Raw genomic sequence first — 16,908 nt, forward strand, 5'->3', positions numbered from 1 at the left:
TCCCGATTGGTGTGCTATTACTTTGTGGAACGTTCTTGTGGCGAAATTTGTCCCATAGGAATGAATGGCAAAGCTAGAGTGGGAGCTTGCAAAAGCTGAAAAATCAGGACATGATTTCTAAACTGCCACCACTCCCTCATTTTCAGGCCCACCTACACAAATATTTATCTTATATCAAAACGTTCAGATATCCCTGCTGCCACTAAAAATGTCCACAGCTAAGCCATAGTCCTTATAGTATTCACAATATGACCATTTGTTTGCAACTCACACAGTCCATTGACATTCATTAAAACTCCACTCTGCAAAGCTCACATTTCAAGGGCAATTTCTAAACTGCGACTGTGCCTTCATTGTTAATATCTCAGAGACATACTATACATCAAATGTAGGTCTGGGTCTTGTGATTCTCACAATATAAAGCTCTTCACTGTAGGATTTATAGTTTTAAAAATATGACCGTTTGAAGATGGCAACCGCAAAAATATTCTGACCTGTGCCAGGCTGCAGCAGCAAGTGATGTCATAGACAAAGCCTTTTATACCTGCTAATGTTTTTATAACTGTATGTTTTAATGTAACTGTGAAGCACTTTGGGCAACAACATTGCAATTAAATGTGCTATATAAATAAATAATAACAGTTACTCCGCCCACTCCAGTTGTAGACTACTGGTGGAGGCAAGAACACTTCACAATTTCCCCAGAAATTGTAGCTTTTTTAGTTAAGTGTTCTTGCATAGCAAGACCACTTAATGTTATCTCACATATATATTTAAGTGTTCTTGCATAGCAAGACCACTTACTGTTATCTCACATATATATTATTATTATTATTATAGCCAAATTTGCCACCCTAACTCCTCCCACAGTTTTTACACTACATAGACAAAAATATACCAAAACGTGCAGATTGTTCCCGATCGGATTGCTATTACTTTGTGGAACGTTTTGCCGAATGGTTCTCGGAAAATCGTCGTTCTTGGGGCGAAATTTGTCCCATAGGAATGAATGGCAAAGCTAGAGTGGGAGCTGGCAAAAGCTGAAAAATCAGGACATGATTTTTAAACTGCCACCACTCCCTCATTTTCAGGCCCACCTACACAAATCTTATATCAAAACATTCAGCTATCCCTGCTGCCACTAAAAATGTCCATAGCTAAGCCATAGTCCTGATAGTTTTCACAATATGACCATCTGTTTGCAACTCACGCAGTCCATTGACATTCATTGAAACTCCACTCTGCAAAGCTCACATTTGAAGGGCAATTTCTAAACTGCGACTGTGCCTTCATTGTTAATATCTCAGAGACATACTATACATCAAAATGTAGGTCTGGGTCTTGTGATTCTCACAATATAAAGCTCTTCACTGTAGGATTTATAGTTTTTAAAATACGACCGTTTGAAGATGGCAACCGCAAAAATACTCTGACCTGTGCCAGGCTGCAGCATCAAGTGATGTCATAGACAGGGCATTTTGCACCTGCTAATGTTTTTAGAACTGTATGTTTTAATGTAACTGTGAAGCACTTTGGGCAACAACGTTGCAATTAAATGTGCTATATAAATAATTAATAGGTTACTCTGCCCACTCCAGTTGTAGACTACTGGTGGAGGCAAGAACACTTCACACAATTTCCCAAGAAATTGTAGCTTTTCTAGTCTTTTATGTAATTATATGTATTTATCTCTCTCTCTATCTCTCTCTCTCTCTCTCTCTCTCTCTCTATATATATATATATATATATATATATATATATATATATATATATATATATATATATATATTTTTTTTTTTTTTTTTGCGGTTATTTGTATTTTATATAGTTATATATATAGATATAGATATATATGTATATAGATATATAGATATATAGAATGTCATTCTAAGTGTATTTTGTTACCAATATATTAACAAAATACAGTTAGAATGAAATTACATATGAATATATAATTTATTTTAAATTGTGTTTCAATATTTTAATTATTTAATTATTTTATTTATTTATTGTAATTATACGTATATATAAAATATGTGTATGTATCTATTATATATAATATATATACATATTATATATGTAACGTCATTCTAAGTGTATTTTAATACTAATATATACTGATATTAATATTAAAATACATTACATATGACGTACATATATATATTGTGTGTGTGTATATATATATATATATATATATATATATATATATATATATATATATATATATATATATATATAAAAATGCATTTAATTTATTTTATAACATGTTTAATATTTTTTTTTACACTACTTACCAGCAGGGGGACTGTCTGATATTTTAGACCGCCCCCCTGCTGGCAGATCCACAGCCAGCTATAGGGGGCCATGTGATCGCTCTTTGAGAGCGATCATATGGCCCTCGGGGGCCTGATTTGCCGGGGGAGGGCTGCCTGGGCTATCAGGCAGCCCTCCAGAAGAGGATCGCGGCGGATGTGAGTACGCCTGACCTCCAGGGGCTGCAAGCCGTTACGACGTTCTATGCCGCCGCAACGGCTTTAAAGCCGCGACGGCATAGAACGGCGTTAAGAGGTTAATGGGGATAATACATCTAATAGTGTTAGGACCTGCTGGTTAAGAGCAAGACAGTAAGCATAAAATGCCTTAGTAAAGGCAGTGCCAGGATCAGAGCCATCTTTAACGTGTGGCTCCACTGGCCCAGTCACTCCTGGGAGGGATGTAATGAGGGGCACCCGCCCCTTTAAGATATCTCCGGATGGGTCTCTGTCCTTTTGCTGCTGGAAGGAAGTGAGGTCAGATCACTTCCTCCCAAGTAACAAGGTGCCGCTTGGAAGGGGGATGTGGATGAGGCACACACAGGAGGATGAGAGGGACTGAGGAAGCCTGGTTTCTCAGACTTCCATCAGCCTTGGCCATCTAACTCCCACTGGACCCAATGCAAGCCACCCTTCTGTACCCAAAAGGTAAGGACTCACACGCATTCCAATGATAACAGTACATATAAATACACCACTGCATGCCCACACATACACATACACATGTGTATTTGAGTAAAAGTATGCCTTTGTATAAGCACTGCTCACAAATACATCCCTACAAGTATGGCCAAATGGTAGATCAACAGCTGGCATAGCATTGTGGGAGTTGTACGGCAGATGAAGGGTCGTTTTCCTACACTTTTGCGCTAGAGGGGAGGCCCAAAAAAATGTCTTGCACCTAGGCCCTCTATACATTAGTTCAGTCACTGGGTTGGGGTGGAGGCTATGATTGCCTGCCAGTGAGTTAGGGGTTGGCAGTAGTGGGGGAGGGTAGGGTCCCGGGGGCCCAAGCAAATGCTTGCCCAGTAAATAATCAATATTAAAGATGTCCTTGCCCAGGATGTTCAGGCAGCATGAGTCACTTCCTGCCTGGAAAGCGGCACAAGCAAGAGATTACAGCTCTACTGACACCATCACACCTGGGGAGATAAAAGCTGCTTTCTTGATCCCAATCTCTGCAACAATCCTTCTGAGGTGCCAGATTTGTACCTCTTGCGATACACTCTGGGGATCTGGTTCTGGACCAAGTGCAAGATGTCAGTCAAAGAGCGTATTGACATTTAAATTTCAGAAAATAGTCAGTAGATCCCCTCATACTGACTTGAGGAATTGCAGATAAAACCCTAGACCCAAATAACCTTAAATTACCCAATGTGTCATCTTACCCTATCCTTTATTCCAACTCTTTAAACTGTAGCACAATCATAAACCAATTACTAATGGCTCAATTCAGGATGTACTGAATTCTTCTCGTGTAAAGAAATGGAGATCTAAATAGCATGTGCCCATGGAGCAATTATTTATATGGCTACTAATTGAGTAAACAAAATGTATACTCTGGGCAACAACAAAAGTGAAACAATCCTAATATAGGATTATTAAGAAATTATAGAAAACCAATTTGAGAAGGTATCCAGATCCTACTCATTACTTAAAAGTGATACTCCATGCCTGAGTAACACTTGCTTTTAGCACCAGGATTTTTTCTCTCCCTCCTTTTTTCCATTAGTAAAAGTAAATCTTCAATGACAAAAATAAAATAAAAAATGGAAACAAATGCCAGACACAAAAAGAAAAATGGAAGCAAACCTTTCCACTGGGGGGGAATATTGCTCCTGGTAAAAGCTGACAAGCCATGAAACCTCATTTCAATAATATCTTTTTTTGAGAAGCATATGTTATGGTACTTGTTATGTTATGGAGTGTCTTTTGAAGGTATAGGAGACTTCTTGTCCCAGTGATCTTACTATGCATTACATTTGCAACTACATTTACATTTTTATGTAAAATTCTGATTGTGTATCTGCAGCTTAAGAATGCAGCGTGCCTTTTCATAACCTTTTGGTAACTTTACGGTTAAACTGGGGGGTTCTTTTTATTTAGTTTTTGTTTGTTTAAATGCATAACCAGCCTTCCTATAGGGTCTCCAGTCATTGGCACTTAAAGGACCACTATAGGCACCCAGACCACTTCAGCTTAATGAAGTGGTCTGTGTGCCAGGTCCCTCTAGGATTAACCCTTTCTGCTGTAAACATAGCAGTTTCAAAGAAACTGCTATGTTTACTTTAGGGTTAATCCAACCTCTAGTGGCTCTCACTGACAGCCGCTAGAGGCGCTTCCGCGCTTCTCACTGATTTTTCACAGTGAGAAGACGCCAGCATCCATAGGAAAGGATTGATAATGCTTTCCTATGAGACTGGCTCTTGCCGCGCATGCACATTCAGCCGATTACTACAGAAGAGGGAGGAGAGTCCACAGCGCCGAGGGAGCCCGGCGCTGGAAAAAATAAGGGATTAACCCCTTCCTCCCCCTTCAGTGCCTCTGGAGTGGGACCCTGAGGCGAGTTTGTTTTCCTGGCACTATAGTGGTCCTTTAACACAAAACTGTAATTTTTCTATTGGTGGTGTTCACCGCAATTTGCAAATCAGGTACAAATAACGCATAACTGTTCTGAACAGAAAAAAATTTGGCTAAACAAATGTAAGCAACAAGTTACAAAACAACAAACGAAAATATAGATGGATATGTCTATATATCTCTAGCTATTTCGATTTCTCAATCTTGTCCTTGTGGCAAGTCGCTTTCAACCTGTTTGCTCAGTGAGCCAAATTAATACTTTTTACCTGCATATAGCATTCCCCGTCATTGCATCTCAATAGCACATTTCTTTCCTTTCCAATCTGAGGACAAAAGTTTAGATGTTTGCGCTCTTTTGCTAAATTGGAGAACTCCCTACACTGCCCAACGTGTTTTGTTTGTTTGTTTATTCTAACCGTAAAGGAGCTGTGCTAATCTGAGCAAGCACCTGTTGGCGGATCAGCATAGTTATTGATGTTGGCAGTGGTTCTAGTCATTGGGCACCCCAAAATAAAAATTATGCTGCAAGCTACACTCTTGGGTTTACATGGAAAAAGCAACTCCTTCCTGGGACAGCCTGACTACCACAACTTTTCTGCTCATTAGTGATGAATGAAAATATCTGTTTTAAAATGATTAGAATGTAGTAATTTTTTATTTTCTCTGACTGAATATTTCTTTCTCCTCCAGGACAGTGTAGAGAAAACCTCAACTTGCTCCCAAAGAGGCCTAGTGGAAACAGGAATCATTTCTAAACGAATTTCCTTAAATCCAGGTTTGGTATTATGTCGGAATGGATTACTAAAATGCTCTTATCCCTTTGTGTATCAATTGTTTTTCTAAACCAAGATAGGAGCTATAATTTTTATTTTTTTGGCTTCAAAAGATGGATTATGAGATCTTTGCTTCTGTTGGTCTATATTGCCTCCATGCTGTTTTCCTAAAAATATGCACGTTGGCACTGTATATTCATACGGAAAAGTAACTGGTTATAAACATTTGGTTTGGGGGGTGGGAAGTTGGGTTGTATGACACAAATGGAGTTAAAACAATAAAGTACACCGCAATGCTCACAAGAGGCAAGCTGGTAAACTTAGAGGAATATAGAAACACAAAGTAATGGAAAACTAGATAGTCATTTTCACACATTACCTGTGTTGAATAACTTGATCCTGCAAAATGCTGCATACCCTCTGATGTTTTTGCACACTTAACACTATAGTCATGGGCATCCGCAAGGGGGGGCACTTGCGCTCTCCCCCCCTCCCTTTTTTTTGCACAAAGTTATCAAATTAGTCTGATTTTTAAACATACCCAGTCCAGCATAGAACTCAGAGCTCCATCAGCTGTTCCATGGCCATTTGAAACGGATAGCCTTCTGGAAGACTGATATTACATTATATTTCTACATACCCTGTTAATTTTGTTGTATGTATATGTTTTTATATTTAGTTTTATTATTTTCAATGTATACATTTTCATGTCTTTGTAACTATAGCATGTGCTAATCATGCAAAGTATGTTATCACCTTTGTCTTTGTCCATCATGTTAAAAGTTAGTTTAACCAGCTCAGGCCCATATATCTTTCTTGTTCCTTGTTTAATGGTTTTATTTCCCTACTTAAATACCTCTGTCTTATCTCTGTAATTCTCAATCTTAGCTTTTGTTTTTCCTTAAATGACCTTAAATCAAATGTCCATCTATGCCCCCCCCCCCATCTCTTAGCCCATCTGACCCTAATACCCATCTCTCTCCCACAGTCTGATTTTTTTTAAACATACCCAGTCCAGCATAGAACTCAGAGCTCCATCAGTGGTTCCATGGCCATTTGAAACAGGTAGCCTTCTGGAAGACTGATTTCCCACACACCCCATGCTTAATTCCTCATTTATAGATAGTCTCCCACACAACTTTCAATCTCCTGAAATGACAGGTGCAAACACTGATCAGCACACCCTTCCAATCTCTTAACCCTATAGAACACCTCATACCACTAACATGAATCCAAATATAACCATAATGATATTCTTAATAACCCTTTTTTAAATCCAATTTTGTTCACACCACTACCAGCATAAGCACACACCTCAAACTGGAACACAAATTATCATACACCATGACATGCTCTGCTCCTGTAACTTATCTGCTGAGTGCTGGTGGAGAGTTCTAAAAAATAGCCCTCCTACCCCCACCTCACAAAATTATAAAGTATCCCATTCACTATATGCCCAAACAAAAATGATGTCCAAATTCCTATTCCTTATGTTACTTGCCCTTGCAAATGATGTGGAGTCTAACCCTGGTCCCCCAGCTAATTCTAGTCCTAATCTCCCCACTAAAAAGGCCCTCTTTTGTGCACTGCAACATCCGTAGTTTATTCCTTAAACTGGATGCACTGCAAGCCTGGTGTTCCCATTACAAACCAAAAATCATTGTGCTCTCAGAATCTTGGTTAACAACTAAAATACCAGACACCACCATTGCAATACAGGGGTATTCATGTTTTAGAAATGACCGAGCAAAGAGAGGAGGAGGCATTGTTATTTATGTTGACAATTCCATAAAGTTTACCCCTTTACAAAACCTTAGTCCTCCTGCCACCTTTGATGTCCTTTCTGGCACAATTGAGATCCCGTGCAGTAAATCAATCATTGTTGCAGGAATCTACCGTCCACCTAGCTCCCCTGTGCATTCCCTTTCTGACATAGCCCATCTCCTTAGTGAAACCATAGCTCAAAACCCTAAAAGTGAACTGTTGGTCTTTGGAGATTTTAATATTGATTTTGCTTAATCCTAAAAATAATAGTTCTTGTACGCTATTTAAGACTTTGCAGCTAACACAATTAATCTCCTCCCCAACTCGCATAAACATTAAAAGCCTTAACCATACCCAGGGCCGGCCTTAGGCATTTGGGCGCCCTGTGCAAAAAATCTTCACAGCGCCCCCCCTTCCCGTCCCCCCCTCCCCCACTCCTTACCCCTTCCCACACACCCTGTCACACACACACGCAGACAGTCACACACACACACGCGCAGACAGTCACACACACACACGCGCAGACAGTCACACACACACACGCGCAGACAGTCACACACACACACGCGCAGACAGTCACACACACGCGCAGACAGTCACACACACACACGCGCAGACAGTCACACACACACACGCGCAGACAGTCACACACACACGCGCAGACAGTCACACACACGCGCGCAGACAGTCACACACACGCGCGCAGACAGTCACACACACGCGCGCAGACAGTCACACACACGCGCGCAGACAGTCACACACACGCGCGCAGACAGTCACACACACGCGCGCAGACAGTCACACACACGCGCGCAGACAGTCACACACACGCGCGCAGACAGTCACACACACACACGCGCAGACAGTCACACACACACACGCGCAGACAGTCACACACACACACACGCGCAGACAGTCACACACACACACACGCAAACAGACACACACACACGCAGACACACACTAACAGACACAGACACACACTCACAGACACACACACACACTCACAGACACACACACACACTAACAGACACACATACACACACACTAACATACACACACTAACATACACACACACTAACATACACACACACTAACAGACACACACACTAACAGACACACACACTAACAGACACAGACACACACTAACATACACACACACACTAACAGACACACACACACTAACAGACACACACACTAACATACACACACACACACACTAACAAACACACACACTAACAGACACAGACACACACTAACATACACACACACACACACTCACCCACATTAACACATTTTTTAACATTTATTTAGACACCCCCCCCCCCCAGCCTCCTTACCTTTGGGAATGCTGGGGGGGGTCTCTTCCTCCCTGGTGGTCCAGTGGCTGCTGGGCTGGGCGGGCGGCGCTGGCGGGCGGCTGGCGAGGGAGCACTTCCTCTGAGCTGTATGCTCAGCTCCCTCGCGCGCCGCAGAGTGAGGCTGGGAGCCGGAATATGACATCATATTCCGGCTCCCAGCCTCACTCTGCGGCGCGCGAGGGAGCTGAGCATACAGCTCAGAGGAAGTGCTCCCTCGCCAGCCGCCCGCCAGCACCGCCCGACCGCCCAGCAGCCCGGCATGTCTGTTAGCCGCAAGGCTAACAAGACATTTGCCTTGGGCATTTGGGGGCGGCTTTTTTTGCCGCCCCCTGGAAAATGCCGCCCAAGGCAAATGCCTTGTTAGCATTGCGGCTAACAGACATGCCGTGTGAGCTATGCGGCCGCAGGGCGCCCCCTGCACCATGGCGCCCTGTGCGGCCGCACAGCTCGCACACCCCTAAGGCCGGCCCTGACCATACCCTGCTAAATTGGATTCTCTCCACTTCTCCTGATAGAATCCAGGAGGCCAGTGTTCTCCCAAACACTTTCAGTGATCACTGTTTAGTGTACGGTGTGCGCAAAATAAAGGCTATTAAAATCCTCTCCCAAGGTTAAAATAACTAGGTCCTTCAAAAAATGTAATCTTGAATCCTTTCTAAAGGACATCAAGAACCTCCCATGGCACAGATTAAACACTATCCCAGATCTAGACTGTGCTGTTGAATTCTTTCAGTCTGAACTCCTACAAATTTGGAATTTGCATGCCCCGCTGCGTAAGGTGAGTGTAAAAGGAGCACATATGAACTGGATCACAGCTGACCTCATCCAAATGTACCAGTTTTGGGATTCTTTGTGGTCAAAGTTTAAGCATACTGGCTCTATAAATAAGCACTGTGCGTATAGACAATGGCGAAATATATGCACAAAACAGACCAAATTTACCAAGGCCCAATATTTCTATGAAAATCTGAACAATAACATCTCAAACCCTAGAAACTTTTGGAAAGTCATAAATAAACTACAAACTCCCCCAATCCACTCCCAACCCTCCACTGTCAAAGTGGATAACCAAACCCTGCAACTTCCCTTAGATGTAGCAAATGCCTTTAACAATTATTTTGTTGGATGCTCTACTGCCCTGATTGCCAAGCTATTAAATGGCACACATCCTGAAACTACAAATGTGGATCAGGTCCCACTAAATTAGCAAAGTCCAAATATAGACAAGTTCATTTTTAGACCTGTACCTGTTATTGTCATTGAAAAACATCTTAATAATCTAAAAATGAAAAAACAGTCCGGACCTGATCAAATCCCAGCAATGCTGTTGAAGCTCAGAGCGATGGCAATTGCTAAACCCGTTGCAACTCTAATTAACGAATCCTTGGTGTCTGGATACATACCCAAACTTTGGAAGACTGCGAGAGTAGTGCCTATCCATAAAAGTGGTGACACTACTTTGGTTTCTAACTATCGCCCTATATCATTGCTCCCGTTATTGTCAAAAATCTTAGAAAAATGTGTCCATACGCAACTATGTGAGTACTACCAACAATCAAACTATCTGACCCCTGATCAATCGGGCTTTCGCCAAAATCACTCCACTACAACTGCCCTCTTAAAAGTTTGCAATGACATTCAAACTGGCATGGAACAAGGAGAGCTAACTGGAGCGATTTTCCTTGATTTTGCTAAGGCCTTTGACACAGTAGACCACGACATTCTACTGCACAAACTCAAAAACTTGGGTATTGGTGATCGTTCGCTGAACTGGTTTTGATCGTATGTATCGGATCGCTCGCAATATGTGTCCATTTCTGACAGCGACTCCCTCCCTCTCCCAGTCACGTGTGGTGTTCCCCAAGGTTCCATTCTCGGCCCCCTACTATTTACATTATTTATAAATGATCTGCCTAATGTCTGCAAATCCTCAAATGTACGCAGATGACACGGTAATCTATGCGAGCAATTCTGATCTACCGCAGCTTGAGGCTGTGCTCCAAGACCAGTTTACAGAGGTAGAAAAGTGGATCGCAAAAAACAAACTCTTCCTGAACACTGACAAAACTGTCACGATGATCTTTGGAACAGTACCCAAATTACACAAATTACACAATTCCCATCTATGCATCAGAACAAAATCAAATAGCATGCTGACCGCAGTCCACTCTTTCAAATACTTGGGTATGATGTTAGACCCCAATCTATCTTTTGGACTGCACATAGAAAAACTTGCATCTAAACTTTATCCAAAACTAGGTGCCCTGTACAGAAACTAATCCTGCCTAAGCCCTACAGTAAAGGAAAAGATTGTACAGCAAATGCTGATGCCAATCATTGATTATGGGGATATAGTATATGCATCTGCATCACAATCCCACATTCATAAACTCAACACATTGTATAACTCGTTCTGCCGATTTGTGCTACAATGTAATTACAGGACCCACCATTGTGTCATGCTAAAAGAACTAAACTGACTGTCGCTGGAATCCAGACGCACCCTTCATCTTTCCAGCCTTGTGTTTAAGAGCTTTTCTGGGAAACTCCCACCCTACCTGAACACAATGCTTTCCCCGGCTGTTCCCACTTCCTATAACCTCCGATCCAGTACCAACACTTTACTTAGTCTACCTCAATACAAAAAGAAAGCAGCCCGATCCTCCTTCTCCTACAGAGCGCCGCAATTGTGGAACGACCTCCCGCACAATTTAAAATCTTCCCTAAGCCTAAAGTCCTTTAAGAGATCCCTCTCTACATACCTCAAAACAGAATGCACCTGTCATGCTTGATTATATATTTCCTACCTGTTTTGTTAAATTTTGTATTTATTGTGTATTATTATTGTTTTTGTATTTTATTGTACCCTAACTGTAACAATGCAATGATTTGTGGACCCAGGACATACTTGAAAACGAGAGAAATCTCAATGTATCTTTCCTGGTAAAATATTTTATAAATAAATAAATAGCTGTTTAAAAAAACCTGTATAGACTCTGATAAAGCCACTTCTAAAGGCAGAGACATTCACAACCTGGTTGTTCTTACTGTAAAAAAAAAAAACACACAAAAAAAAAATATACCTTTGCATAAGACTAAATCACCTTTCTTCCAGTGTAAATATGTGACCTTGTTTCCTATGTATAGTCTGGTTTATAAATAGATTTCCAGACCATAGCTTACATTGACCATGGATATATTTGGAAAAATGTGCCTCAGAGGGGATATGATGGCATTATACAAACTTAAGAGATTTAAATTTGTTAACCTCTCTTCATAGCTAAAATGTTCCATTCCTTTTAATGTTGTAGCCCACTTCTTCTAGTGACATAATATCCTTTTTTAGAACAGGTGCCCAAAATTGCACAGCATATTTAAGGTGTGATCTTGGCAAAATATTTTCATCCTGAGAATGAATTACATAGTTACATAACTGAAAAGAGACTTGCGTCCATCAAGTTCAGCCTTCCTCACATATGTTTTTGCTGTTGATCCAAAACGCAAAAAAAAACTAGTATGCAACAAACTAGGAAGAAATGAATTCTTGACCCCAAAATAGCAGCTATTACCCCACTAATTAGAAATGACCGTATATACTCGAATATAAGTCGAGACCCCTAATTTTACCCCCAAAAAACTGGGAAAACGTATTGACTCGAGTATAAGACTAGGGTGGGAAATGCAGCAGCTACTGGTAAATTTCAAAATAAAATTATATCCCCAAAAATTATATTAATTTAATATTTATTTACAGTGTGTGTTTATAATGAATGTGGTGTGTGTATGAATGCAGTGTGTGTGTGTATGAATGAGTGCAGTGTGTGATGCAGAGTGTGTTTGTGTCTGTGATGCAGAGCCTTGGTGGGGGGGTGGGCATTTTTTTTTTTGACAATCTTTCTTTTATTGAGGCATTAGTTAAATGGGATACAGAATAAAGATGAGGGGATGTACATTTTCCATACCGGTTGGGAACATAAAACACAATGCAACATCTCCTGTTAGAGGCAGCCTCATTTTATAGTAATTAAGAACCACATCAGCAGTTGGTGAATGCTCCAACGGTAATGTTCACGTGTACCATGTAACAGACTAAGCATACCATATATTAAAGATCTCAGGGTCTGGTTTAGTGCTTATAATCCTGGCTTTTACAGCTCGCTGCATAACAGGGTAACTGCTTAGAGTAGAGTAACGAGAAGCTGTCGCAGTTGCACAATAGTCTAGCATATTTACACAGGTTAAACTTAACTGTAGAGTGCAGTAGGGGAGGATTACACAGACTGCTCTTATCCTAATGCAAGAATTGTTATAGTGTAATTTAGAAATAAACAAAGATGTTTAAATGTCTATCTGTTCCTGTCCAAATTAGAGGAAATTAAATTGCGTATATATGCTGAAGTAATTCAGACTGACACACGGAGTTCAGGTTAAAATAACTTCGAGGAAATTTATTGGCAAGTGAAGCAAGAGCGGGCTCGCAGGCCCTTTTAAGAGGCATTTTGCGTCATCATTGATTATCAAGATATCAGTAAATAAACATCATTAATTGGATTAATTGTTAAGTGTCTGTGTTAGTGTCCACCTATCAATATAATTAATTGGCTCAAAAACTAAGTGGTTAGCTAAGTGTCCACCCACCAATAGGTGGTATTGTTCTGGACACGGGTGGGGACAGAGGGCTCAAGCGCCATCTTCCCTAGCATGAGGTTTACTCGGTGGAAAGGGGGGCTTGAGCGTCATTTTACACAGTCAGTGATGTCAGGTCTTGTGGTCAGGTGCAAGGTTCTCTTATGAATAGAACATTTCATTAGTACAATGTTATCATGGCCTTCAAACTATACTATGTTGCAAGTTATAGGGAAATTCAGCAATTCCTGGGTTAGTCATGTCTTTATAGAGAATACAGTCTCTGTTCATTGTATTAAATGTAATTTGAAATGGATTAAAATGGAGGGTCTGTCAGGTAATGAGGACAAAATGGAGGGTTTGTCACAGTGTCAGGTTAAAATGGAGTTAGTACAATAATTCAATACAAGTTCAATAAAGATTTTTAATAATTCTACATCAGTCCCCCCTATGAAATGTTAGATTCTAAGAGATAAAACTTTATTTGTTAATACCAGAAGACGTGTTAGCCCAAAGGCACAGAAACCCCGTGGCCGCTAGCTATGTGTTAATGCAAAGTGCAATTCTGTCCCTAATTCTGACCCTAATAGGCTAACTCATCGTCAGTATGGCTCTCGAACACTTCACTCCCATGGGTGGCCCATGGTGGCTTGCCCACCACTTCTCCACACGGGGCCTTTACCATTCACTGACAGATGCTGTCCCTGAGCTGGTCCCTTCCTAGAACTCTCGCACTTTATCAACAAAAGGGATAGTTTGCAGCGGTAAACAGGGTGAGTTGAGATCTTGGAAATCTTGGTCATCAACTTCGAGATGTGCGAAAGTGGGTGCCGCTTGGTCAACAGTCTTCATGAGGGATTTTCTCAGACAAGGGAGGACACAACAAAAGAGAAGAGCAAAGATAAAAAGAAAAATTAGTATTGCTATACCAATATGCATTAAAGCCTTTTGCCATCCTGTCATCCAGCCAAACCATCTTTCCCAGGGATCCTTTATCCCAGAATTCCTTTTTAACTCTTCAGAGAGCTCATTCAATTTTTCTATGGCTAAGGTAACTTTACCATTAGGGCCTGTGTTTTCTGGGATGTAAGTACAACATGTCATGGTGTTGGGCACAATTTTACATACTCCTCCTTTTTCGGCTAGAATCATATCTAAGGCCATTCTATTCTGGAAGGCCATTTGGGATGTGGCCTGCAACTGTTCGGTTAATCCCTGGAGGGCATCTCTGGTGTAATTAACAAAGCGCTGTTGGTTATAATAAATGTAATTTATCCAATTTAAATTCTTGTTTGCGGTAACTATGGTAAAAAGTTATTCGAATCCTGCGGCAACTTCATCTCTTGCTTTAAATTCATTGGGCACCCCCCTAGGCACCCCAATGGCATCAATATAAATGTGAGGATCAAAACTTCCTTTTACTGGGGCTTCGCGCTTAACCTTAGCTGGGGTGTGACTGGACTCATGGGTGTTGAGGTGTGTGTCAGAGATAATGTGTATAGGCATAATGGCTTTAGCCAAAGTACACTCCCCCCACCATTCCTTGTCCATTCTGGATCTTAGCTGTAAATCCCCACACAACCAGTAAATACCCCCTAATGATCTAGTATGAAACTGCAACAAGTTCATGGAGACATTTCTGTAGGTAGCACAATACCCCTTAGAGAAGTTACCCAAGAATCTACCAATTCCATCATAATTAGCATAACAAGTGTAATTACCTTTATATACTGTAATACCATCTGGGGGTTTGACATCCTTGGTTAGAAGAGGGTATTCTACTGTCCATGCTCTACATATGGACCTGTTGAAATCGTAGTGATAGGCAAAAAGACTCAAAACACATTCTTCTATATCTACTGGCAGGATTAAAGGCACGGTGCCCAGATGAGGCCGGGCGCCGCCACACACATAGCATGCGGTCTTGTTATGCTTGTTGGCATTATATTTCATCCATTCTAACCATAAATTAACATCATTAAAACCTGTTTCAGCGGCCATGGTATCTTCAAAAGTGGGGTTAGCAATGGCCATCATGTCTTGAAAGGTCTGGATGTGTGGTTTTAATGGATTAGGGACCATATGGGTGGCCCCTTGCCACTCAGAAGAGTTGCACATATCTATGAGGTAGAAATGCCCTAACTTGTTATAGGAACCCTTTTTCCAATACATTCCCATTACATACTGGTCTGCATCAGTTGGACTTGGATGCTCAATATTGAGGATTAATTTCATTGGTGTACCCCCCCCCCCCCCCAGGCTTTCTCAGTCATTCTCTGGAGAAGGGATCTACCATGATCATCTACTTTAGATAAGGCACTTTTTGGTTTGTAACCCCAGGCAGGCCCGGCATTCCATCCCGCCGCCCCCCAATGGTCACAATTGTGCCCCCATTGTTTGTCAACTACACAAACATATGGGTCTTTTGCATGAGGGATATCTCTATAGATATTCTGAATTTGTGATGTAGGGAATGGGCATTCTACGATGTCACAATAATCAAAGGTATAAGTAGCCACGTGGGTACATGATGAATTATACCAGAAGGTGTACCCACTAACATCTTTGGTGATGGCTACTTGCTGGGCCTTAATTGAACTAATTAAGGAGATGATGTACCAGAGGTACATGGTTGTGCGGTATCTGCTTCCTCTGGGGCAGGAGACTTCTTGCAGTGGGAAGCGTGGATCCAATGTGGCCTGCCGGCCAATTTGACGGAGGTTGCGGTGATCAGGAGAACTTGGAATGGTTGTCAAATCTTGGTTCCAGGGTATTTTTCCGCACAAATTTCTTGACCAGAACCCAATCTCCGGGAAGCAGGTTGTGGGTACCTGTATCCAAATCGGGATCTGGAATTGAAGAGAAAACTTGGGCATGTATTTTGTTTAAGGCACTTGCAAGTTCAGTTACATAGTCTACTAAAACATCAGATTGAAGCTGTAACTGTTGCGGATAATAACAACCTAGTCTGGGTGCTGTCCCAAATAGAATCTCATATGGGGATAATGAGTGCTTCCCTCTAGGTGTGTGCCTAACGCTGAATAAAGCTATTGACAGGCTTTCTGGCCAGGGCATCTTTGTTTCTTGTGACATTTTTAGCATTCTGGCTTTTAGAGTACCGTTCATGCGTTCCACTTTACCACTGCTTTGTGGGTGGTAAGGGGTGTGAAAGGCTAGGGTCACTCCCAGAGCAGTCCAAATTTCTTTAGTCACTGTTGCTGTAAAAGCTGGGCCCTGATCACTTTCAATGACTTCTGTAAGTCCAAATCTACATACAATATCTGTAAGTAGGCGTCTTGCGGTTGTTTTTGCAGTGATATTGGCCACTGGGTAGGCTTCTGGCCAGCCTGAGAACATGTCCACTATTACTAGTGCATATTCATGAGGCCCACTCTTGGGCATTTGTATGTGGTCAATTTGAATTCTCTGGAATGGGTACATGGGTTTTGCCAGGTGTTTTGAAGGCACCTTGATTGGTTTTCCTGGATTGCA

The 16,908-nt window shown here is 41.4% G+C and overlaps 1 protein-coding gene across 4 annotated transcripts in view; it reads left to right on the forward strand.

Annotated features, from left to right (window-relative positions):
- LOC134608848 (growth factor receptor-bound protein 10-like) overlaps positions 1-16,908 on the forward strand; it is a 568,153-nt gene that overhangs the window by 134,664 nt on the left and 416,581 nt on the right. For 3 of the 4 annotated variants that reach the window (XM_063452029.1, XM_063452030.1, XM_063452031.1), the window contains one exon: positions 5,583-5,667. The exons of the other annotated variant lie outside the window; for it this stretch is intronic. In XM_063452029.1, coding sequence (XP_063308099.1) covers positions 5,583-5,667 — 85 coding nt within the window. The remainder of the gene's footprint in view (positions 1-5,582; positions 5,668-16,908) is intronic. 4 annotated transcript variants of the gene reach the window in all.

This window comes from Pelobates fuscus, chromosome 4 (assembly GCF_036172605.1).
Source record: "Pelobates fuscus isolate aPelFus1 chromosome 4, aPelFus1.pri, whole genome shotgun sequence".
Classification (NCBI taxonomy): Eukaryota; Metazoa; Chordata; class Amphibia; order Anura; family Pelobatidae; genus Pelobates; species Pelobates fuscus.